Source organism: Neolamprologus multifasciatus, chromosome 6 (genome assembly GCF_963576455.1).
Source record: "Neolamprologus multifasciatus chromosome 6, fNeoMul1.2, whole genome shotgun sequence".
In the NCBI taxonomy this organism is placed as follows: Eukaryota; Metazoa; Chordata; class Actinopteri; order Cichliformes; family Cichlidae; genus Neolamprologus; species Neolamprologus multifasciatus.
This window is the reverse complement of record NC_140444.1, coordinates 571,048-592,916: the sequence shown is the minus strand read 5'-3', so window position 1 is coordinate 592,916 and position 21,869 is coordinate 571,048. Positions and strand designations below refer to the sequence as shown.

Genomic DNA, 21,869 nt, shown 5'->3' with positions numbered 1-21,869 from the left:
AACCATCCCGACGTTCATTCCGGGACGTGTTTGTTATAATTTCTGGGAATTGTCAGTGAATGACAGCTGAGTAATAATTCCCAGGATGAAGTGAAACTTTCACCTAAACTGGAAGTTTAGGTGAAAGTCCTCTGTGTGCCGCATTTCAAACACTGACAGCAGTCCTGTTGTTCCTGTATTACCTACAAGAGCCTACAAATCTTCTGTGTAACCACCTGATCGGCAGGTTTGAGCCCAAGGACAAACGTCTCCTGCCCCGCTGCCACCCCAGGATGTAGACAGACGAGTCCAGTCTTGCCCGGCTGATTCCTGGGAAATGTTTGAGTTTATCACAGTCGTTGCAGGTTTGGCACCTTCTCCTGAAACTTTGCTCCAGGCTGTTGGCAGCTTTCACTGCGGGCGTCACTTATCTCGCTCCTTTAGTGGTTGCAGTTGCTCATTATGTGACACAAATGCGTCTCCTTTGGGTTTGAGTGGACAGGCTTCCAGGGTAAATGCACAAAGGAGCTTTTTCCTGTTGTGTTGGAGCGCGGGATGAAACTAATCAGATCAACATGCATCAGAGGGGCTGACGCAGAAATGGATCGACAGATCAAATGATCACAGTGATGCTGCACTGACTCATAGTCAGAGTGTTTGAGTCCCGTGTGCTGTCGTTCTGATGAGAACCGATCAGAGGGATTATTTTTAATAAAAGGCGATGGTGAAATATTTGGGACCTGATGGAGGCGAAGGATCTGCTCCCATCAGCCACTCTGGAATAAAAGTTTCTGACCTGTGTGGAGAATTTGACAGGAAACCAACTTCTGTTGCTTTCTCTCAGTCCTGAGCTTTGATTGGCTCTTTGGCTGTGGAAACATTTCAGGCCCCAGTATGCTCACCAGTAGCTGCAGCCTGATATGTGATATATTAAAAGAATGCCAGCGGCTGTGGGAGTGATGCAGTTCTGTGGAAGTGCGGCTGATGGTAACCTTATCTACACCTGCCTGAGTGTGTCTAAGGACAGTGCAGAGAGAGGCGGAGCCCAGATCCAAATCCTTCCAACGTTTTTCACATGAAATGTGTCAGCAGACTTTCAGCTCATAACAACCTCTCAGCCTTCAGAGGGATGTTTACCTGAGCGCACCTCTCTCAGGAACGCAGAATGACCAGAAGCCCTCGTCGCCGCTGACTTGACACGCTGCGCCGCACAGAGAAAGACGTTTACAGATCGCAGTCCCTGACCTCAGAACAGCCCACACCTCACCCGCCACCGAGCGCACCTGGAGGCAGAGGACGAGCTGCACGCGTCCGTCAGGTGTTTCTGCAAACACAGGTGAGTGCAGACGGCTGCGTTCACGAGTGCCGCTGACGCCCGCTGTATGCTCTCGTCTGCATGCAGCGGGCTCTGAGCGTAACCATCACTTTCATTCGTTTCCACTTTTACTGAAGAGACTTCAGATGCATTAACAGTGTTAATGTCAGTGTTAACAGTGACAATAACAGAGCTGCTTTCTACACATGAGTTAAAATAAATCTAGATTTTACAGCCAGATCGATGAATAACATCTACATGAAAAAGTTTCTATATCAAACAGTAGGATGGAGGCCACACTTTTTCAATCCACCCTCATTAATGCTATTTAATCATTTATGAATCAGCATTGCTCAGTATAACATAATCAGGCATATACAAGTCTACACACATAAAACTATGTAAGCTGCACCAACCAAGTAAAAAACGGCATCTTTGACATGATGAACGCTCCTCTCTGTACCTGTGACATCTTCTTGTATTAGAGGTTAAATCGAGTCATGCTTGGACATTATTTTACAGCACGTACAGTTACAGGAAACCTTTTTCTGCTCGTTTGCTGCATCTTTAGATTTAATGTAACCATCAGTGAAACCTTGCATCTATTACTGGTGCTGCTCCACAAGAAGAAGTTCTCGACTGAATAATTCAGTTGTTGTAATGAACTTTTGTAGCACCAGACTAGAAGAATGCATGTTTGATCATCTACTTCGCTCTGGAAAAAAAACGTGAAAGCTTTCAGACAGTTTGTATATGATTCATGTGAAACACTGCCACAACCAAGAATTTAATCTCATTCTGTGTAATCTCTAATCTCCCTGGAATCTGTATAGATTAAAGAATTCTCATATAGGGTTTATCATATACGGGCCAGACCAAGTAAACACAGACATGAGATATTTCAAGGTAAAGATTAGAGACAGTGAATCAGGGTTGCAGTTAAGGTTTACAGTTTTATTACCTTCTCATAGTTTTGTGTTTCACTGTAAATTTCTTTTGGTTTTATTGGTTTTATTTCATGTGTCTGTATACCTTATAAAGCTGCCGGGGATAACAGCAGCTCTAACTTCTGCCACACAAGTTCAACATAAACCTGCTCACTGAGCACAAATCCAGCTCCGACGGTCAGGCAGGGCGGGGCTCTGCAGGTGAGCCGCTGCTGCTGGGTGGTGCTGTGTGATATCAGCCTGTCAGCACACATGAGTTACCAAGCAAGAAATTCACGACCATTTTATTCTTGTGAAGTGCACGAAAGCAGTTTACAAAGCTGCACCAATCAGTGAGAGGCAGAGGATAGAGCTAGCACTGTGTCAATGACACCAGAGCTGCTCCGTTTTAGCACTGACACTCACTGACAATTACAGACACTCACTGACAATTACTGACACTCACTGACAATTACAGACACTCACTGACAATTACAGACACTCAGACAATTAAAGACACTCACTGACAATTACAGACACTCAGACAATTAAAGACACTCACTGACAATTACAGACACTCACTGACAATTACAGACACTCAGACAATTACAGACACTCAGACAATTACAGACACTCAGACAATTACAGACACTCACTGACAATTACAGACACTCAGACAATTACAGACACTCAGACAATTACAGACACTCACTGACAATTACAGACACTCAGACAATTACAGACACTCACTGACAATTACAGACACTCAGACAATTACAGACACTCACTGACAATTACAGACACTCAGACAATTACAGACACTCACTGACAATTACAGACACTCAGACAATTACAGACACTCACTGACAATTACAGACACTCAGACAATTACTGACACTCACTGACAATTACAGACACTCACTGACAATTACAGACACTCACTGACAATTACAGACACTCACTGACAATTACAGACACTCAGACAATTACAGACACTCACTGACAATTACAGACACTCAGACAATTACAGACACTCAGACAATTACAGACACTCACTGACAATTACAGACACTCAGACAATTACAGACACTCACTGACAATTACAGACACTCAGACAATTACAGACACTCAGACAATTACAGACACTCACTGACAATTACAGACACTCAGACAATTACAGACACTCACTGACAATTACAGACACTCAGACAATTACAGACACTCAGACAATTACAGACACTCACTGACAATTACAGACACTCAGACAATCACAGACACTCACTGACAATTAAAGACACTCACTGACAATTACAGACACTCACTGACAATTACAGACACTCTGACAATTACAGACACTCACTGACAATTACAGACACTCACTGACAATTAAAGACACTCACTGACAATTACTGACACTCAGACAATTACAGACACTCACTGACAATTAAAGACACTCACTGACAATTACACAGACAATACAATTCTATTTATATAGCACATTTCAAAAACCACAGATATGCCAAAGTGCTTCACAGAACGAGTTAGAGCAATAATAAATACAAACACAAATAAAATATACTAACAGGCGGGTGACATAACTAACCAATAATACACCAGGCATAGTAGGCACCACCCGAAAGGCTGAAGGTTAAAACATTATAAACATTAATAAAGCTAACTAAAGATAACTTACAGTACACTAAAAACGCGGGCTCTAGGAGGCGGGAAAGCAAGGCTAAAAAAGTTTTTAATTGAGATTTAAAAGATTGAATTGAATAAGACGCCTTGAGGGAGGTTATTCCAGAGGTAAGGTGCGAAAGCGGCGAATGCGCGGTCACCTCTGGTCTTGAGCCGAGATCTTGGTCGCACCAGGAGCATTTGGCCTGCTGATCTAAGCGCTCTCCTGGGGGTATGAAAGCTGAGGAGATCTGTAAGATAGCTGGGCGCGGTGTTATTTATGATTTTAAAAGTGAGCAATAAGATTTTGAAATCAATACGAAATTTAATAGGGAGCCAGTGCAGGTCGGAAAGAACTGGAGTAATAGACTCAAACCTGCCAGTTCCAGTTAAGAGACGCGCAGCCGCATTTTGAACGAGCTGCAGTTTGTGAACAAGGGCAGAATGGAGACCAGTATAAAGGGAATTACAGTAATCTAACCTTGATGTAACAAAGGCATGGATACGTTTCTCCAGGTCCTTACGTGGTAAGTAGGGCTTGACCTTAGAGATGAGACGTAGTTGATTGAAACTTGATTTAACTACGGAGGACACATGTTTGTCCAACTTGAAGGAACTGACAACACCCAGGGTCCTCACAGTGTCAGAAAGGGAGTCAGCAAAGGGCCCAAAAATACCAGTTAGTTCAGCCCGAGAGGAGGGAGTATCAAAGATTATGATTTCAGTCTTCTTATCATTGAGAATGAGGGAATTGCTCAGTAGCCAGATTTTAACTTCATTCATACAATCGGAGAAGTGTTGCAACGACGACGTGACATCCTCAGCTAGTTAAAAATAGATTTGAATGTCATCCGCATAGAAGTGAAAAGAAATATTATATTTATCAAAGATTCGGCCCAAGGGTAACAAGTATAAAGAGAACCGCATGGGACCCAGCACAGACCCCTGGGGGACACCAGAGGTAACAGGGGCAATGGAGGAGGCATAGGTACCCATGGTGACAGAAAAGGACCTTTCTGAGAGATTTAAACCAGCTAAGGGCACTGCCCGTGATGCCCACCAGATGCTCAAGCCTCATTAAAAGGACATTATGGTCCACCAAACCAAAAGCAGAGGACAAATCAAGCAAAATTAACACCACAGGGCGCCCTGAGTCAGCGATTGAGAGAAGATCATTAAAGACAGGACAAGGATTGGACAATGAGTTAAAAGTCTTAAATAAAATACGTGGGTTGTGACTGTTGTCCGCAATGACACCGGAAAGAAAAGCCGCTTTAGCCAACTTAGCAGATTTCTGAAATTCCAGGCGGGTCCTGCGAAGGATATCAAAAAACACCTGGAGCCTATCTTTTTTCCACCGCCTCTCAGCTTGGCGGCAAACGTGTCATAAAGCGCTTAAGGAGTCATTTAGCCACGGCTGAGAGCAGCTTCTAGGCCGTTTTACTTTCATAGAGGCCACAACGTCCAGTAAAGAGGAGCAGGTAGAGAGAAAGGAGTTAGCAAAATTATCAACGGAAGAGGGTGTAGAACGATCAAAGTCAGGGAGAACAGATTTAGAGAAAGCAGCTGAAAATTCAGCCACAGTCCCAGGATTGATAATGCGCACAAGACATAGAGGACCCTCAAAGTTCTGGTCCAATTTGCATAACTCAGCATCAAAGATGACTGGGAAATGGTCGGAGATTCCAGTGTTGCTGATGTCCCTGATACAAATGTCCAGTCCATAAGAAAAAATCAAATCAAGGGTATGTCCTTTAAGGTAGGTGCATTAACCCACTGGATAATCCTTGGCAAACACATCATCTTTACAACAAATGTGAATGTTAAAATCGCCAGTGATAAGAACACGATCATAATTTAGGTAAAGAGATGCTAAAAAGTCACCAAAGTCGTTAATGAAAGTCTTATTATATTTTGGGGGACGGTAAATCACAACACAGAGAGTCAAGGGGGGACCAGCAAGTTCCAGCAGCTGAGCTTCAAAGCTAGGGAACATAGGGGAAGGCAGGTGCCGTACTCAGACCACTGCCAGTCCTCCACTCCTGCCCGAAGGTCTCGGTGAGCTAAAAAAGGCACAATTCGGAGGAAGGAGCTCTGAGAAAGGGAAAGACTCATCGGGACGAATCCAAGTTTCCGTCATGAATAGTAAATCCAGTCCTGTAGCAGTAAAAAAATCGCTCACAATAAAAGTCTTATTAGTCAGCGACCCAACATTTAATAGTGCCATCCGAGTCGAAGACGCCAAGTCGCAGTTGGAAGCACGTCTCGGGCGGCATAGGTTGCCATAGCACACGCCGCCTTTAGGAGGCTTAATCCAACATCGAGCCGGCGAGTAAACTACTGGGGCGGCACGGTGGGCCTGCAACTCAGCATGGCGAATCCATCAATGCCTAAACAATCTAAAGGTAAAGTGCTCCCAGAAAGTCGGGGGAAGGCGGAGAGCATCCACATCAACGTCAAAGCCAGACACATACCATGCCTTTAGATAAGCCTTAATGTGGACACGGACACCACTCCGTTTACCCCTTTTCCTGTAGCATCTCCTGTGCGAAGGAAGCGGAGGAAGCAGAGATCGTTCCTGAGAGGTGAGCCGTCCGCAGCAGAGTGGTATCTCCTAAATTCCACCACGGGTCCGATCCATGGAAGTATGACCCATAAGTATTGGGTGGCCGGAGACTTAGAAGAGTAAGCCGGACATAAGTTAGCAATGCAGAGCCACCTGAATAGCATATTAGCAGAAAGGTAAGAAGCAGCAGAGAGCAGTGGAGACGGCCTGCCGAACACACTGGCGCCATCTTTTGATGGACAGACAATTACTGACAATTACAGACAATCACTGACAATTACACACAATCACTAACACTCAGTCACTGACAACTACAGATAATCACTGACAATTACAGTCACTGACAATCAGAGATCTCATTCCATGTTTCCAGCCACATAGTTCTAATGCTGTATTTGCATTATTTTCCAACGAGGCGCTCCATGAACTGATCTCAATTTAGACAAACAGAGAATCCTAATAACCTGTTAATAAACTTTATTTGTAAAAAGGGAACAGCTGATATGTCTGATTTCATGTTTGACAGGTAAACAGAGACCAATAAAGCAGTTGTACCACAAGAGCCTGCAGTACTATCTGACGTGATGACATCAGAGGACCTCTTAAACACTCTGGAAGATTTGGGAGTTGAAGAGTTTGATAAATTCAAGTGGTTCCTGCAGCATGGTGATGTCCTTCCGGGGCACCCTGCCATCAGAAAGAGCCGCCTGGAGACGTCAAAGCGACTGGAAACTGTGGACCTGATGATACAAACCTATGAACTCCAAGGAGCTTTGGAGGTGACCAAGGTGGTTTTAGAGAGAATTAACAGAAATGACCTGCTGCAGAGTTTTTCTGTCAGCAGCCCAACAACCGAAGGTCAGTCACAGGAAGAAACAAACACTGCTGTCTGAAAAGGTTCAACAAAGTGCAGGTTATATTCTTTTAATGCTCATAATGTCTGTTTGTCTATCAGTGCACATCAATGGTGGGAAGACTCCAAAGAAGAAAGGGGATGACAATGATGGTGGGAAAACCACAAAGAAGAAAGATGACGATAACAATGATGGGAAGACCTCGAAGAAAAAAGCAGATGATGAAGATGGTGGGAAGAGCCCAAAGAAAAAAGGAGTAAATGAGAGTGATGGGAAGACTTCAAAGGAAAAAGTAAATGATGAAGATGGTGGGAAGAGCCCAAAGATGAAAGGGGACAATGACAGTGATGGGAAGACTTCAAAGGAAAAAGCGGATAATGAAGATGGCGGGAAGACTACGAAGAAGAAAGGAGATGACGGCAGTGCTGGGAAGGCTAAAAAGAAGAAAGGACTTTTCTCCTCTAAGACTCAGGCTCCTACTTCTGAGACTGATGGTAAAACTACTGTCAGGTTTGATAACGTGATGATTGGCTAATCAACAAATACTCAATATTTGTGATGTCATTGCATTTCTAATCCAAATCTTTTACTGAATTTTAACTTTACAAAGGTTAGAGATAGGGGTGGGCGGTAGAAACGATATAAATTTGGCCAACAGTAGAGATTTTGACTATCAAGCTGCCTGTTTTGGTCGAAAGCATTGCAGCGGCTGCAAACAGCATAATCTGGAAATTATGGCGGGCGACAGTAATAGCAAAGAGACGGAGCACTTTTGGAATATGGGGAAAGCCAAAAACTGCGCTTCCTCCACTTCCGTACCATTGATTCATTAATGCTGAATTCTCTGGCAGCTGCTCTATTCCCATGTTGTTGCAGTATATTAATGACTAACCTCGTATTGTGGATGAATGATCTCAGTTGTTCTCCTGACTGAAGTTTGGTCCGTTTACATCCTGCCATGCGATTGCATTTGTCCCTAACCACCAGAAACCCTCACGTTAACTTTTATTGAGTGGAAAGAAGTTAGCGCTCATCCTCCAGCTTCACTGTGCTAATGTTATGCTAATGTAGCTGTTTTGCTAGCGATCACGTAGCACAACATTATATACCAACTAGCCCAACTTCGGTAACCCTATAAACATCATTGCAGTTTAGTTTTCTGTCTTCATTTATGTTGGAAGTGATAGCAGAGCTGTACGTTTGAATTGTTTCAGAAATCTCTCAGTCAGAACATGCTATATCATGTTTAGGTGGAAGCTAGCGAGCTAACTTCCTGCTAACTTCTAACTCTGTTAAATGTAATAAATTCTGTTTTCATGGATGCCTGGATGTTAAACTTAATTGTTACACCTGGTAAAGCAGCAATGCTGATCATTTTATTAAAGATGAAATAATTTAGACAGTTTGTAACTCTCAGTGATGCTGCAGTGTTCGTTTGACTTTGGGACCTGAAGCTGACAGAGTTTAGGACCCAGATTACTCCGTGACGCTCCTGACTACGGCAGCCATAATGCTCCAACAATCCATTGAGTGGTGCGGCTTCATAGCTTAGCAAAGTTGTACTAAAACATTTTTTGACAGATTTCTGAGCGCTGTGTACCACATAAAATCGGTTCGAGATCAGTAAGCACAACCAGAATTCATACATAAGGTGCTCTGTCGAATTAAAGGATTATAAGTGCGCCTTATAGTGTGTAAAATACATTATACAGAAGAAAAAAATGTATCACGATATATATCGTTACCGCACATGCTTCAAATTATACCATGATGTGGATTTTAGGCCATATTGCTCAGCCCTAGTTGGAGATTTCACTAGACTATTGTGTTTTAATCATTCTATATACTACCTAGCATACTTGCAGTTTACCTTGGTCATAGCTTACTAGAGAAGATTTAAACTAAAGGTCAAAGTTCTAAACTGAAACTTTCACTTCAAAGCTTGGTAAACATAGCAGTAGTGTCTCTGTAGTTAGCTAAAACAATGAAGTTATTCACTCTTTTCTGCTGTTTATGGGAGGATAACAACATGGGAAACTGAGCAAAGAAAACATGATTTGTAGTTATTCACCTCCCATATCATCCTAAGTGTATGAACACATTTTCTGTTGTTTGCCATAACCAAATCATTTAAATGACGTTATAAGAGTTTTTTCAAAATGTTATATAAATTTTTTTTCTCCATATTGGTAACAACTACTACCATCTGAAACCAAAAGAGTAGACCATTGTATACTTTCATTAGCACTAGTCTTTATATCACTGGTTTAAGGAATATTTTAAAATGTATAAAATTATAATAACTACAAACAGCTGAAACATTGTAATTTATGCCAGTAAACCTGATATGGACTCGGGGCTGAATAATGCTCGATATCTTAATTATACACTTTACACTTTTGTTTTTTTATCCTTCATTTTTGACATAGATATGATGGTTGCAGTACCAGAGCCACATCCCATCACATTTTACCAGCAGATGCTTCAGTCAAATTTCCAGGATAAATTTTTGGGTGCAGAAGAAGAGTGGGCAAAAGACACACAGCATCTGGCTGATATCTACACAGAGCTGTACATCACAGCCAGGTGTGGCGCACATTTCCGCACACAGCATGAGGTCCGAATGTTAGAAAAGGCATGGAAGCCAGCAGAAGCAGAGAAATCAATTCAACCCACAGACATGTTTGAGCATCCTTCTGGAGAATCCAAACCCATCAAAACAGTGATGACCAATGGAATTGCAGGAATTGGAAAAACTTTCCTTGTCCAGAAGTTTGTTTTGGACTGGGCTGAACAAAGATCCAATCAAGATGTGCATCTGATTTTCCCCTTCACCTTCCGTCAGCTGAATCCTCTGAAGGGAGAAAAGTTCAGTTTGGCAGAGCTCATTCATGAATGCATCCCAGAAACTGTAGGCATCCCACAGGAGGCTCTTAATTACATCTTTACAGATGTTCAGTCATCAGGAATCACCAACTATGACAAGAGTAAATTCAAACTTCTGTTTGTGTTTGATGGGCTGGATGAGAGCCGCCTTCATCTCGACCTTCATTCTGAAGACATTCACTCTGTCGATGTAACCAAGGCAACAGAAACAGATGTCCTGCTAAGAAAACTCATTAATGGAAAACAGTTATGCTCTGCTCGCATCTGGATAACCACACGGCCTGCAGCGGCCAATCAGATCCCCCAAGAGTTTATAAACAGCATCACAGAGGTCAGAGGGTTCACTGAGCCCCGGAAGGAGGAGTATTTCAGGAAGAGATTCAAAGATGAGGAACAGGCCAACAGGATTGTCTCCCACATCAAAACATCACGAAGTCTCCTAATCATGTGTAACATCCCAGTCTTCTGCTGGATCACTGCAACAGTTCTGGAAGATGTGTTGAAAACCAGAGAGGGAGGAGAGCTGCCCAAGACTCTGACTGAGATGTACGCAGAGTTCCTGGTGTTTCAGATTGATCGGACAAAAGAAAAGTATGGCCCAGAGAAGAGCATTCAATACATTAAGTCATTAGCAAAACTGGCCTTTGAGCAGCTGGAAAAGGGCAACCTGATCTTCTATGAGAAGGATCTGAGAGAGAGCGGCATTGACTTTGTCTCAGCATGTGGAGGAGTTTCCACAGAGATCTTTAAAGAGGAGCGAGGGAGGAAAGGGAAAGACAAGATGTTCAGCTTCATCCATCTGAGTGTTCAGGATTTTCTGGCTGCTTTTTATGTGAAGATGTCTCTAATAAACAGCAACAAAAATGTGATGCCTTTACCACCAATGTCTCTGAAAAACCTTCAACTCCTTTTTAGCAAAACATCTTCGAAGAAGATCCACAGGATTTCCATTGACAGGACCTTAAAGTGTCCAAATGGAAGCCTGGATTTGTTCCTTCGCTTCCTTCTGGGTCTTTCACTGCAGACCAATCAGGAGAAACTACAGAACTTGTTGATCAAGACGGACAGTAACCCACTGGCCAATCAGAAAACAGCCCAGTACATCAAGAAGAAGCTCAGTGAGAATCTGTCTCCAGAGAGAAGCATCAATCTGTTCCACTGTCTGAATGAGCTAAATGATTCTTCTCTAGTGGAGGAGATCCAACAGTCCCTGAGATCAGGAAGCCTCTCCACAGAAAAACTGTCTTTTGCTCAGTGGTCAGCTCTGGTCTTCATCTTACTGTCATCGGAAGACGATTTGGACGTGTTTGATCTGAAGAAATACTCAGTTTTTGCTTCAGAGGATGCTTTTCTGAGACTGCTACCAATAACGAAAGAAGCCAGAAAAGTTCTGTAGGTGCACAGATAATACGTAATACATATGTAGGGGTTTTGTCAACCAATAACATTTTCAGTCTATGTCATACTGATTTTGTCTTACTGAATCATTTTAGTGGATTAAACAAAAAATTGTATAGTTGTTGTTGTTGCTATTCTTGCTCCATGTGAAAGAGTATCACTATGTTGCACTAACTCTCCTCCAGGCTGAGTGCATGCAATCTGTCAAAGAGAAGCTGTTCAGCTCTATCCTCAGCTCTTAACTCTCAGCCATCCAGCATGCGAGAACTGGACCTGAGTAACAACGACCTGCAGGATTCAGGAGTGAAGCTGTTGTCTATTGGGCTGGGGAGTCCGAGCTGTAGACTGGAGAAACTCAAGTAAGTCCAGATCATTCAACCCCCCACAATCACGCGTGTAAGGACTGAAAGAACATTGCCTGTATATTTCAATTAAACGTAAAGCATTACATTTTTTGTCTTATTTTTCTGTGTCAGCAAATGAATCTATATAAATTCCAGTGACGACATTATGTAGACAGTTAGAGCATCATGCCTTTGTTCATTCTCCCCTCAAAGATAAGGCACATATAATCAGTTCAGTTTGTCTGCTTGTTAACAGTCTAGCATCCACAGTTTTCAAGTTATCATGTTTAAATTTCGTATGGTAGTAGATACCAATAACATCTCGAGCTCATTTCATTTTGCTGAAAATCAGGTTAAGGTCAAGGTGACATCAAGTGTGAAAATCAGTAGAAACTTTATTTTACTGACAATTTTTATGGATCTTTTATGGTCTTTAAACTTTACAGCTGGGCCTTGGAGGACCCAGGTTGGCTAAGCATCTGACCTTGACTTTTATTGTTAGTGCCCAAGGTCAAAGTTGACATTGAAGAAAAACCGTATAGAGTAATATATCATCTGGAGGGCATGGATAAAAACAAAACCTCATAACACATTAAAGTTTCAGTATAGTCCTTGTCTTTTGAGGTATTTCTGAAAAACACCTCAGTCTCACCACTGGAATCCTATTGTATATCTCTCTCTCTGTGCATACTCAGCCTGTCAGGCTGTATGATCTCAGGGAAGGGCTGTACTTCTCTAGCCACAGCTTTGAGAGCCAACCCCTACCATCTGAGTGAGCTGGACCTAAGCTACAACCATCCAGGAGACACCGCCACCAAGCTGCTTTCTGCTGGAGTGGAGCATCAACACTGGAAGCTTAACATTCTCAGGCAAGAGATTAAAATGAGACTCACTCAGTGTTTTTGTGTCACACTGGTGGGGTTGGCCGGTTCACAGCTGCTAATAGCTACTGAAGGTTTAGTCTTTGTGAAGTCTTGGATTAAAGACAAATCCATGTTCAATGAGTCTGGTTATCAGACGATCTGAGACTTTATTCATTGTTTGTGAACATTTAATGTAACATCTGGGCGAGTGTGTCTTTGTTAAGTCTAAAAAGCATCTTATACAAGGGCCCGCCTGACTCGGAGTGAATGTCGTCATGAGACAATGAATGTGAGGCTGAGTGTAGACGTCAACTTTTTTGGACTACACAAAATCTTCAATGCAACACTAGAATGCACCACAAACAGAAACACACTTCAGAGTTATGACTGTCTGTGTGTGCAGCACAGATTACAGCTCATCTCAGTGGTGGATATGACTGAAGGTCATGATTCATTAAAAAATCTTTCTGAAGTGTCATTCAGACTTTGTTTGTCATCCAGGCTGGAGCATGGTGGAGAGCAGAGGCTGAAACCTGGTTTGAAGAAATGTGAGTGTTTGTTCTCTTTGATTCATGACGTCAGCATATGTTATAACTTCAATCTAAAGCTTGTGCTTCTGCAGGTTATTCTGAATTTGACTAAAGAGCCAGAACAATGAATCATTGTGATATTTTTCTTCAGTCTTTTCATAAATCAGCAGATGTCGCATCAACTGATAATAATAATCAAATAATAATATTTATTTCTAAAGCACACTAAAAAACCAAGGGTATACCAAGGTGCTTGACAAAATAAGATAGGAAAAGGAGATGGGAGGGAAAAGAGAAAGGACCCGGCACGTCTTAAACATAAAACCATGACAATCATAATACATAAAAGTAGTTAACAAAGCATAACAGATAAAAAATGTATCAACACACACACCAAATATTAGCTAGATGGAAAAGCAAGATTAAATAAACAAGTCTTTAACCGTGATTTAAACAATGGCATAGAGTCAGACGCCCGGATAGCAACAGGAAGATTGTTCCATAGACTGGGGCAGCTACAGCAAACGCACGGTCGCCCCGAGACTTCAGCCGAGAACGAGGTTGCTCCAGAAGAAGTTGGATAGCAGATCTAAGTGCTCTGACAGGAGTGTGTAACCTAAGAAGCTCATTGAGGTAGCTTGGTGCTAAATTGTTGATAATTTTGTACGTGAAGAGTGGTATTTTAAATTGAATATGGTACTTAACTGGCAGCCAGTGCAAGCCAGCAAGAACAGGAGTGATGAAGGAAAATTTCCTGCTACCCGTCAAAAGGCGTGCCGCCGCATTCTGGACAGTCTGCAATCTAAGGAGAAGGGAAGAGGAAAGGCCAATGTAAAGAGAGTTGCAGTAGTCCAACCTGGAAGTCACGAATGCGTGAATACGTTTTCCCAGGTCATTGTGCGGAATATAGCGCTTAGCCTTAGAAATGAGGCACAGCTGATTAAAACTAGACCTCACTACAGCAGACACTTGCTTGTCAAATTTAAACGAGCTATCCAGTAATATGCCCAAATTACTGGCATAATCAGAAGGGGAGCAAGCAAAGGGCATCAGAGCAACACACGATTGGTCGCGGGGGATTTTACTATCGAACACCACGATCTCCGTTTTCTTTTCGTTCAGGACAAGAGAATTACTCTTGAACCAATCTTTAACCTCACGCATGCATTCACGAAAATAGTGAAAAGACATAGCAAGATCATTGTAATCTCAAAATAAATCTGTATATCATCAGCATAGCAATGAAAGGCAATATTATACTTCTCAAAAATTGCTCCAAGAGCAATTTTTGTCCTTACAGCAGATGTGTATGTTCACCAAGAATAACAACAGAGTCATATTTAAAAAGAACGAAACCCAGGAAGTCCGAGATGAAACACTTGTCATATTTGGGTGGTTGGTAGACCAACACACACAGAGTGCTCGTGGAAGCAGTCATCTCCAATAACTGAGCTTCAAAGCTAGCAAAGTTAGGTGAGGAAAGTTGCCGAACATTACATACGTTGTTAAAAACCGAGGCTAAACCACCTCCCCTACCAGAAAGCCTCGGTGAACTAAAATAGGCACAGTCCAAAGGAAGAAGTTCAGAGAAAGGGATGAGCTCACCAGGGCGAATCCAGGTTTCCATAAGGAATAAAACATCAAGGCTGGTCGTAGAGAAAAGGCATTTAAAACAAAGGTCTTTTACCAGCGACCTGACATTAAGCAGTTCCATCCGTGGCCAGGGTAGTAAGTCACCTCTAGAAGCACGATGTGCTTAGATTGCTTCAACAAATCCCCGTTGGCGCGACGTTATCCCAATCCAAGCAGGAAAGCGTGTTGCAGAACAGGCAGAGGAGGCTTGATGATCAACTGGGTAAATCCAGCAATGAGTAAGCAACTTAGCGTCAGAGCAGTGCAGGGAGAAGATGATGGCGTGTCCAGGTTAGCATGTACATGGCCCATAATTCTGGCTCTGAGACGGACGCGACGGCCACTCCTTCCTCCCCGCTTCCTGTAGCGCTTCTTGTGGAGATTAGGGAGCGGTAGGTAGGAGAAGCCGAAGGACGAATCCAGTTGTGGTAGATTAGCGCTGCCCACACTCCAGCAGGGGTCGGCTCGAAACGAATGGAAAGAACGAAGATTTAAAAGTGTTTGCCTGTCATATGTAATCAGTGCACAACCACTAGGTGAACATACGACTAGAAAAATAAAAAACACAGTGCCGAGGTCCATAAGTGAAGGTAAAGGGAGGGTAAAAAGCGGCGAGACAGACACATGGCGAGTCAAGCACACTGGCGCCATCTTAACTGCAAATATGATAAATCGCTGCTGCCGTTTCTTCTCCGCTCCCTCAGATTTCTGCGAACTCACACTGGACACAAACACAGCCAACCGAAACCTCAAGCTGTCTGACAACAACAGGAAAGTGACGGCACTGTCGACGAAGGAGCCTTACGCCCAGCACGCAGAGAGGTTCGACATCTGCCTTCAACTGCTGTGTAAGCACGGTGTGACTGGTCGCTGTTACTGGGAGGTGGAGTGGAAAGGAGTGGTGGATATCGCAGTCAGTTACAGAGGAATCAGAAGGAGAGGAGACAGCGTCGACTGCAAGTTTGGATGCAGCGGTCAGTCGTGGAGTCTGATGTGCTCTGATGTTGATCACTACTCGGTGTGGCACAACAACACGGGGAAAGACATCTCGTCCTCCTCCTTCTCCTCGGTCTCTAACAGAGCAGGAGTGTTTGTGGACTGGCCTGCGGGCACCGTGTCCTTCTACAGAGTCTGCTCTGGCTCAAAGACCCTCCTCCACACCTTCCACACCACATTCACTGAACCCCTTTACCCTGGGTTTGGCTTCTGCACACTGTCCTTTGGTTCTTCTGTGTTTCTGAGTTCTCCGTAAACGAGAGTCTGGGCTTACGTCGAAAAGCGAGGTGATGTTTGACTCACTTTGACGTGAAGTCGGTGCCTTTATGCTCCGGATGGCTGAATATGTGGGCGTGTTCTTGTTATCGTACTTTCTCACTGACGTGTCTTTGAACTTGTTTTTGTAACTCAGACTGCTGAAACGAGCCCACTGGGGTCATAAATAACTTAAATCTTCTGAACACAGCTGGTCGTTGTGCTCGCGAGCAACACCACCGACTGATCTACCCGCGGACCCTCGTGCCCTGACCTGTTGTTACCATAGAGACCACTGTAGACTTTTTCACACTGGAATGAAAGTGCTGTAAACACAGCGTCCCAGACCCAGGACCCTGCCGGGGAATGTTTTCATCCTGATGAAACTGCAGGGGTCAAGGTTCTTCAAGGTCAGCTTTGGTGTGGTCTCCTGTTTGAGTGTGGCCTGTGCTTTCCACACACGGGGCGGCGGGGGATTCACTGACCGGCTGGAGCAGCGTCTAATAACCAATTCACAAAATAAAACAACATAAAAACAAAACAACAAACACGAAAACACCAGACATCATGATACAGAGCCCTCGGTGCGCCTGCTCGCTGCTGAAGTCAAAGTAAACTTTATTGTCATCTCCGCTACAGACAGTCCAGTATATAGAGAGACGACGAGGCTCCAGTAAACAAACAATAAATATAAGAAGAGTAAGAAAACAAATATACACTTTAGGACTCGGGGTAAAGGGATCAATAACAATTTAACATTTATAATTTACAGTTTGATGATTTAAAGTCTCACACAAGCTGTGGAAAGGGGAGGGGCCGGCTGCTTCCAGATAGAGCACATTTCATTTATAATGATGTGAATCCAATGTCAGAGGGAGTGTTCGCCCAGGGCGCCAAACAGGCTAGGACCGCCACTGGGTGAGACAGCTGGGGACTTTATGGGGTTCACGCTGTGAAACCTGTTCATCTGCACTGCACCTGCTCGCACACTAGAGGGTGCACAGTGTCCTGTGTGATGGATGCAGCCCTGCAGCTGTTACCTCACACCTTCAAGCACTCACTGTGATTAATACAGAATAAAAACACGTTTTAAATCACTAAGTCTGATTGTGATCATATGAAAGACGCCCCACAGCCTCCTCTTTGTGTGCTGAGGAGCTGAAAGGAGAACTCTGAGCAGGAAAGAAGAAATCTGAGGCCGACGCAGAGATCCTCGATAATGACGGTGACGTGTTGCATTCAGGGTACCTCGTACATAAAGCCTGAAACAGTTATTCTGTACGTTTTGTTTATATTTTTATTATTTCTTCAGCAAGCGATGATCATTTATATGGTGCTTTTGCTTAAAGGAGTCACAAGCTGCTTACAGACCATAACAGCCTGTCTTATTTTATCCCGTTATTTTATTTTGAAATTTTCCTGTGTATGTCTTTGCTGCATTTGTTCAGCTGCTGATATCATGAGCTGTATGAGACTGTTTCATTTTATCTTCATTATAAAAATCTACAATGTCTCATTGACAAGTGCACTTCTGTTTTTATTGGATTCATAATGGAAAGTTAGCTTGAAGCTTAGAGCCAGAGACGCTGATCCAAGGAGCTCGGCAAGAAAAGCGTCTCGACTTCTTTAAGTTTCTTGAAGATGTTTCATCCAGTTCTGAGACCAAATGCTGGAGAGCCCACAGTGACCCACTATTGACCATGTGACTGTGAAAAGGCTGTGGACCTCTGATCAGTGATGGTTGTTCACAGTGGACGTAGACGACCTATTTTATTTTGACAGTGAGTGGGGGTGATGCCAGAACAACAGACCAAATCCAAGATGTCCTTTAGAAAGAGTAGAAAACGTTATGTACTGTAGAAGCCCAAAACTTTCCAGGCAGGAGGTAAAATCTCTGTCACTGTCCGTATGAATATTGGAGTCACCAACAGTGATCAGATTTGGAGAAAGTACAGAGAAGTGAGTGAGAAGAGCAGCAAAGTCATTTAAAAACTCCTCATTTGGCTCAGGTAGCCGATAAACAGCACATATGATGGTGGGGGTAGATCCAGGGAGCTAATGCAATGTATTCAAATGAATGGGGGGGGGGGGGCAGAGACAGGGAGAACTCTCCTTCCGGTGAATTATCGCGAGCCCCTCCCTGAGTTGCGAGCGTCACGGTTCTGGCTCAGCATTTTGAGTTTCTTATGTTTTGGTTTGATTTTGTATTTCGGGTTATCTTCTCAGGCTTTGGTGATTGTTATTATTATTTAGTTTAAGTTTATTCTGGTTTAGTTCTTCGGTTTTCTGTCTCGTGTTATAGGTTTAGTTCAGCCTCACGTCACTGTTCCTTGTGAATTGTTTCTTGTTTCCTGTTTTATTGTGAAGGTCCGTGTCTCATGTGAGTGTACTCAGTTTTGCTTCCCCTGTCCTGTCGATTACTTCCACCTGTGTCTGATCTCCTGCTGTATTAGTCTCTGGTATTCTTGTGTGTTTTCCGTCCACCTTCTTACGCCTCATCCTCGTCTTTGCTGTTTAGTAGTTTACTTTGACCCAGTATGGATTAGTTTTTGTTCCATTTTGCCATTTTTCACCTTGTGCTTTATTCTACAATAAACCGCCTTCACATCTGCGCTTGGATCCTCATTTATTTTCTCCCCTTAGCCGTGACAGTACAGACTCTGTGAGGGACCGGCTGGCTCTCGGAGGGCCTCCATGCTGCCGTTTCTCGCTTGCAGCCTTCCCTTCAGCAGCGAGGCGCCAGCGTTCACTCAACCAGGATCAGTTTCCTCCTCATTACATCCCAAAGCTTCTTTGTAGCAGAGGTTTGACTGAAAGGTCAGGACAGGCTCGTTTGTGATGATGCTTTTAACCACAGTCAGGAAGCTTACATCTGGTGGGTGGTGACGTTTGTACTGATCTTTGAGGGGTGGAGTCAGCAGACTGAAGCCACGCCCACCACCCGGACTGGAATCAAACACCATTGTTTTTAGGAGGTGAAATTGCTGACTGATCAGAGCTCTTCTGTACGTCTTTCAACACTTTGGGAGGTGAGCAGCTTTGTCCCTCAAACAGTTACTGCAATGTGAAAGTTGGTCCTACAGTTTAAAACCAATGAAAGATGGTTCTGTTTATAAAGATAGAAAACTAGATTTATTTATTTATTGGAGGAAAATACTCGCATCCTTGTTTGAACCTGCAGCGCTTCAATGAACTCGGGGCTGTTGTCATTAAATTGTTAGAATCTGAATGTGACAGATTTAAAGGGAAAACGGCAAGAACACAGAGGACGGGCCGAGGCGCCTCCAGCTGCTGAGCACCAGGCAGAGTCTGAGTTTGACTCTGCAGGCTGTCTGAAGGTCACACTGAGCCCACGTCATGTAAACTGCACAGAAATGCAGTTTAAATGGAGCACAGCAAACCTGCAGCGGCACCGACAGGAAACAGCTCAACTTTTAGCGACGTGTTTATAAAATGAACTTCACACAGTTCGATAGAGCGAGCTGTCGCGTTGATTTCTGACTTTGCTTTTTGTGACGGTCCAGTCTGGTCAGCTCCAGTCTCAGCTGTCTCAGGCTTCCCTCCTCTCGTCTCCCGTCTCACTAAAAAAGGGGAAAGACTCATCAGACCAAACGCCACCAGCTGTGCTCTCACCTGCCTCCCCAGCACCGCCCCGTTGAGCTCACTGCGCCGCTCCTCCCTGCAGCCGAGTCATGGACCTCCGGCACAGTGTGGAAAAACAGCACAACAAGAAAATGTGTCTGGTCTCTATTTCAAAGCTCCCTGCCCCTTCCTCCTCCTCCTCCTCTTCCTCCTCCTCCTCCTGACACCTGTGACCAAACCTTTATGCATCAACCTCCGTCTGTGTGGACTTTAAAGAGAGAGGCTGGAGGTTGTGAGATACAGGAGGAGTGTTTGATGCACTGTGAGAATGTGACACACACACACACACACTTAAAGGCCAGGGGAATGTTAGCGGTGATAATCAGACGGCAGAGATAAACTCGGCCTCCTCAGTCCTGGGCCTCAGCATCTGTCGCCTGCTATTTGATATTAAATCGATAAAAACTGTGTGGAAGACGTTGCAGGTTCTCTGCTTCATGCTGGGGAATCTGAGGTCAGGACAACATAATCCGGCTTTCTCTCGTCCTCGGCCCCTCGCTTCATAAATGTCATAAACGTGCTCTTTTGGCTCCTCCCTCTTTGAAACTACCTTCCACTTTGGCCAAATTTCTTCTGACTGGCTGACCACAGAAACAGGCCTGTCAGCAAGTGGGCGGGGCTTCAGCATGTGAGATGTACAAAGACCCTCCCTCTGCATGACCTCATACAGATCAAAGGGTAGAAAATAGTGAAACCGAGCATTCAGCTGGATCATATCAATAAAATAAATATCCCATCACTTTGTTGCATATTTATTTTATTATTGATATTGAAAACTGAAAGTTGTGCTTGTTGGTTTCACTGCAGTGACAATCTGTGTTGGCCAAGTTACTTTGAAATAGTAATTATAGTTACTAGTTACTTCTTTAAAAAAGTAATTGAGTTAGTAACTGAATTACAAGATTCTAAAAGTAATTAGTTACTTGAAAAGTAACTATTGTGTTACTTTAAAAAAAGTTTCACCCTCTGGGGTCCATTTTTAACCACTTTGATGTTTCCTCCACATTTCACCTTTAAAACTGTTTATTTGTCTTGTTTGGTCTCATCAGCCTCACGTGTCTGAATCTACAGTCGTGTTTTCATTGTGACAAACTGTAACTAACACAACTGATCTAAAATCAGACAGAAAACATCAAATTCGAGTAGAAAAGGTTTTTTCCTGTAACAACCACAAACATGTTCACTGAATCATAACTTTAAATTATAAATTGTCAATTTTAAAATCATATGCACAAGTTTTGCAAACAAAGTTATTTGCAGCCGTTTACCTTTTACCCTCTTTTTAACCATTTCAAACTATTTACAGAACAATCAGCTGTTCTTCAATAAGATGCCACAAATTATTTGTGCCTCTCCAAATATTTCTGTCCACTATAAAGGAAACATCACAGCCTGATACCTGCAGGTCTGACAGCAGCAGGTGTATCACTGCTGTTTCTACCTGGAGACAGCAGTCGTCTCATTGTTCTGACACAGTAATAATTAAGAGTGCAAGCTTATTTGACATCTTTAAAAATTATTTTAATAGTCCAATAGGTTAAATTCTTTTTTTTTTTTTTTTTTGCCCCCTGAGCTCCAGCTGTTGTACTAGACACTGATCGTTGGGCAGACAGTGATCACCATCCGCGGGAGCGCAGCTGCTTAAAGCTGCAGCGCCCACATTACTCTGTGCAACTGATGTAAGGTGCGATAAGCTGAAGACAGCTTCAACTGTCTGTTTGTTGAAAAATAGTAACGCGACCGCATCATCTTGTTAGTAACGGTGATGGCGTTGATAGGAATAGTAATTAGTTAGATTACTCGTTACTGAAAGAATTAACGCCGTTATTCCATCACTGGTGACAATCAGCAGCTGTTAGCAGTTAGCTGTGGCCGTTTATTTTACTTGAGTCTTTGAGTGTCTTCCTTCCCTACATGTCCCTACATCTATTTCAGGGCTGTCAAACCTCCTCGAGCGCCGGCGTCCTGCTTGTTTCTGAGATATCCCAACCTGCTGCTGATTACCT

General features: G+C 43.4%; 1 protein-coding gene across 1 annotated transcript; it reads left to right on the top strand.

Annotated features, from left to right (window-relative positions):
* Positions 1-361: 361 nt before the first annotated feature.
* LOC146516043 (protein NLRC3-like) lies at positions 362-19,218 on the top strand. Its single transcript, XM_085163919.1, has 8 exons — positions 362-1,315; positions 6,990-7,321; positions 7,419-7,811; positions 9,747-11,595; positions 11,787-11,960; positions 12,641-12,814; positions 13,310-13,356; positions 15,675-19,218. The coding sequence occupies exons 2-8, from the start codon at positions 7,048-7,050 to the stop codon at positions 16,220-16,222; spliced, it is 3,459 nt and encodes a 1,152-aa protein (XP_085020045.1). The 5' UTR covers positions 362-1,315; positions 6,990-7,047; the 3' UTR covers positions 16,223-19,218.
* Positions 19,219-21,869: the final 2,651 nt, after the last annotated feature.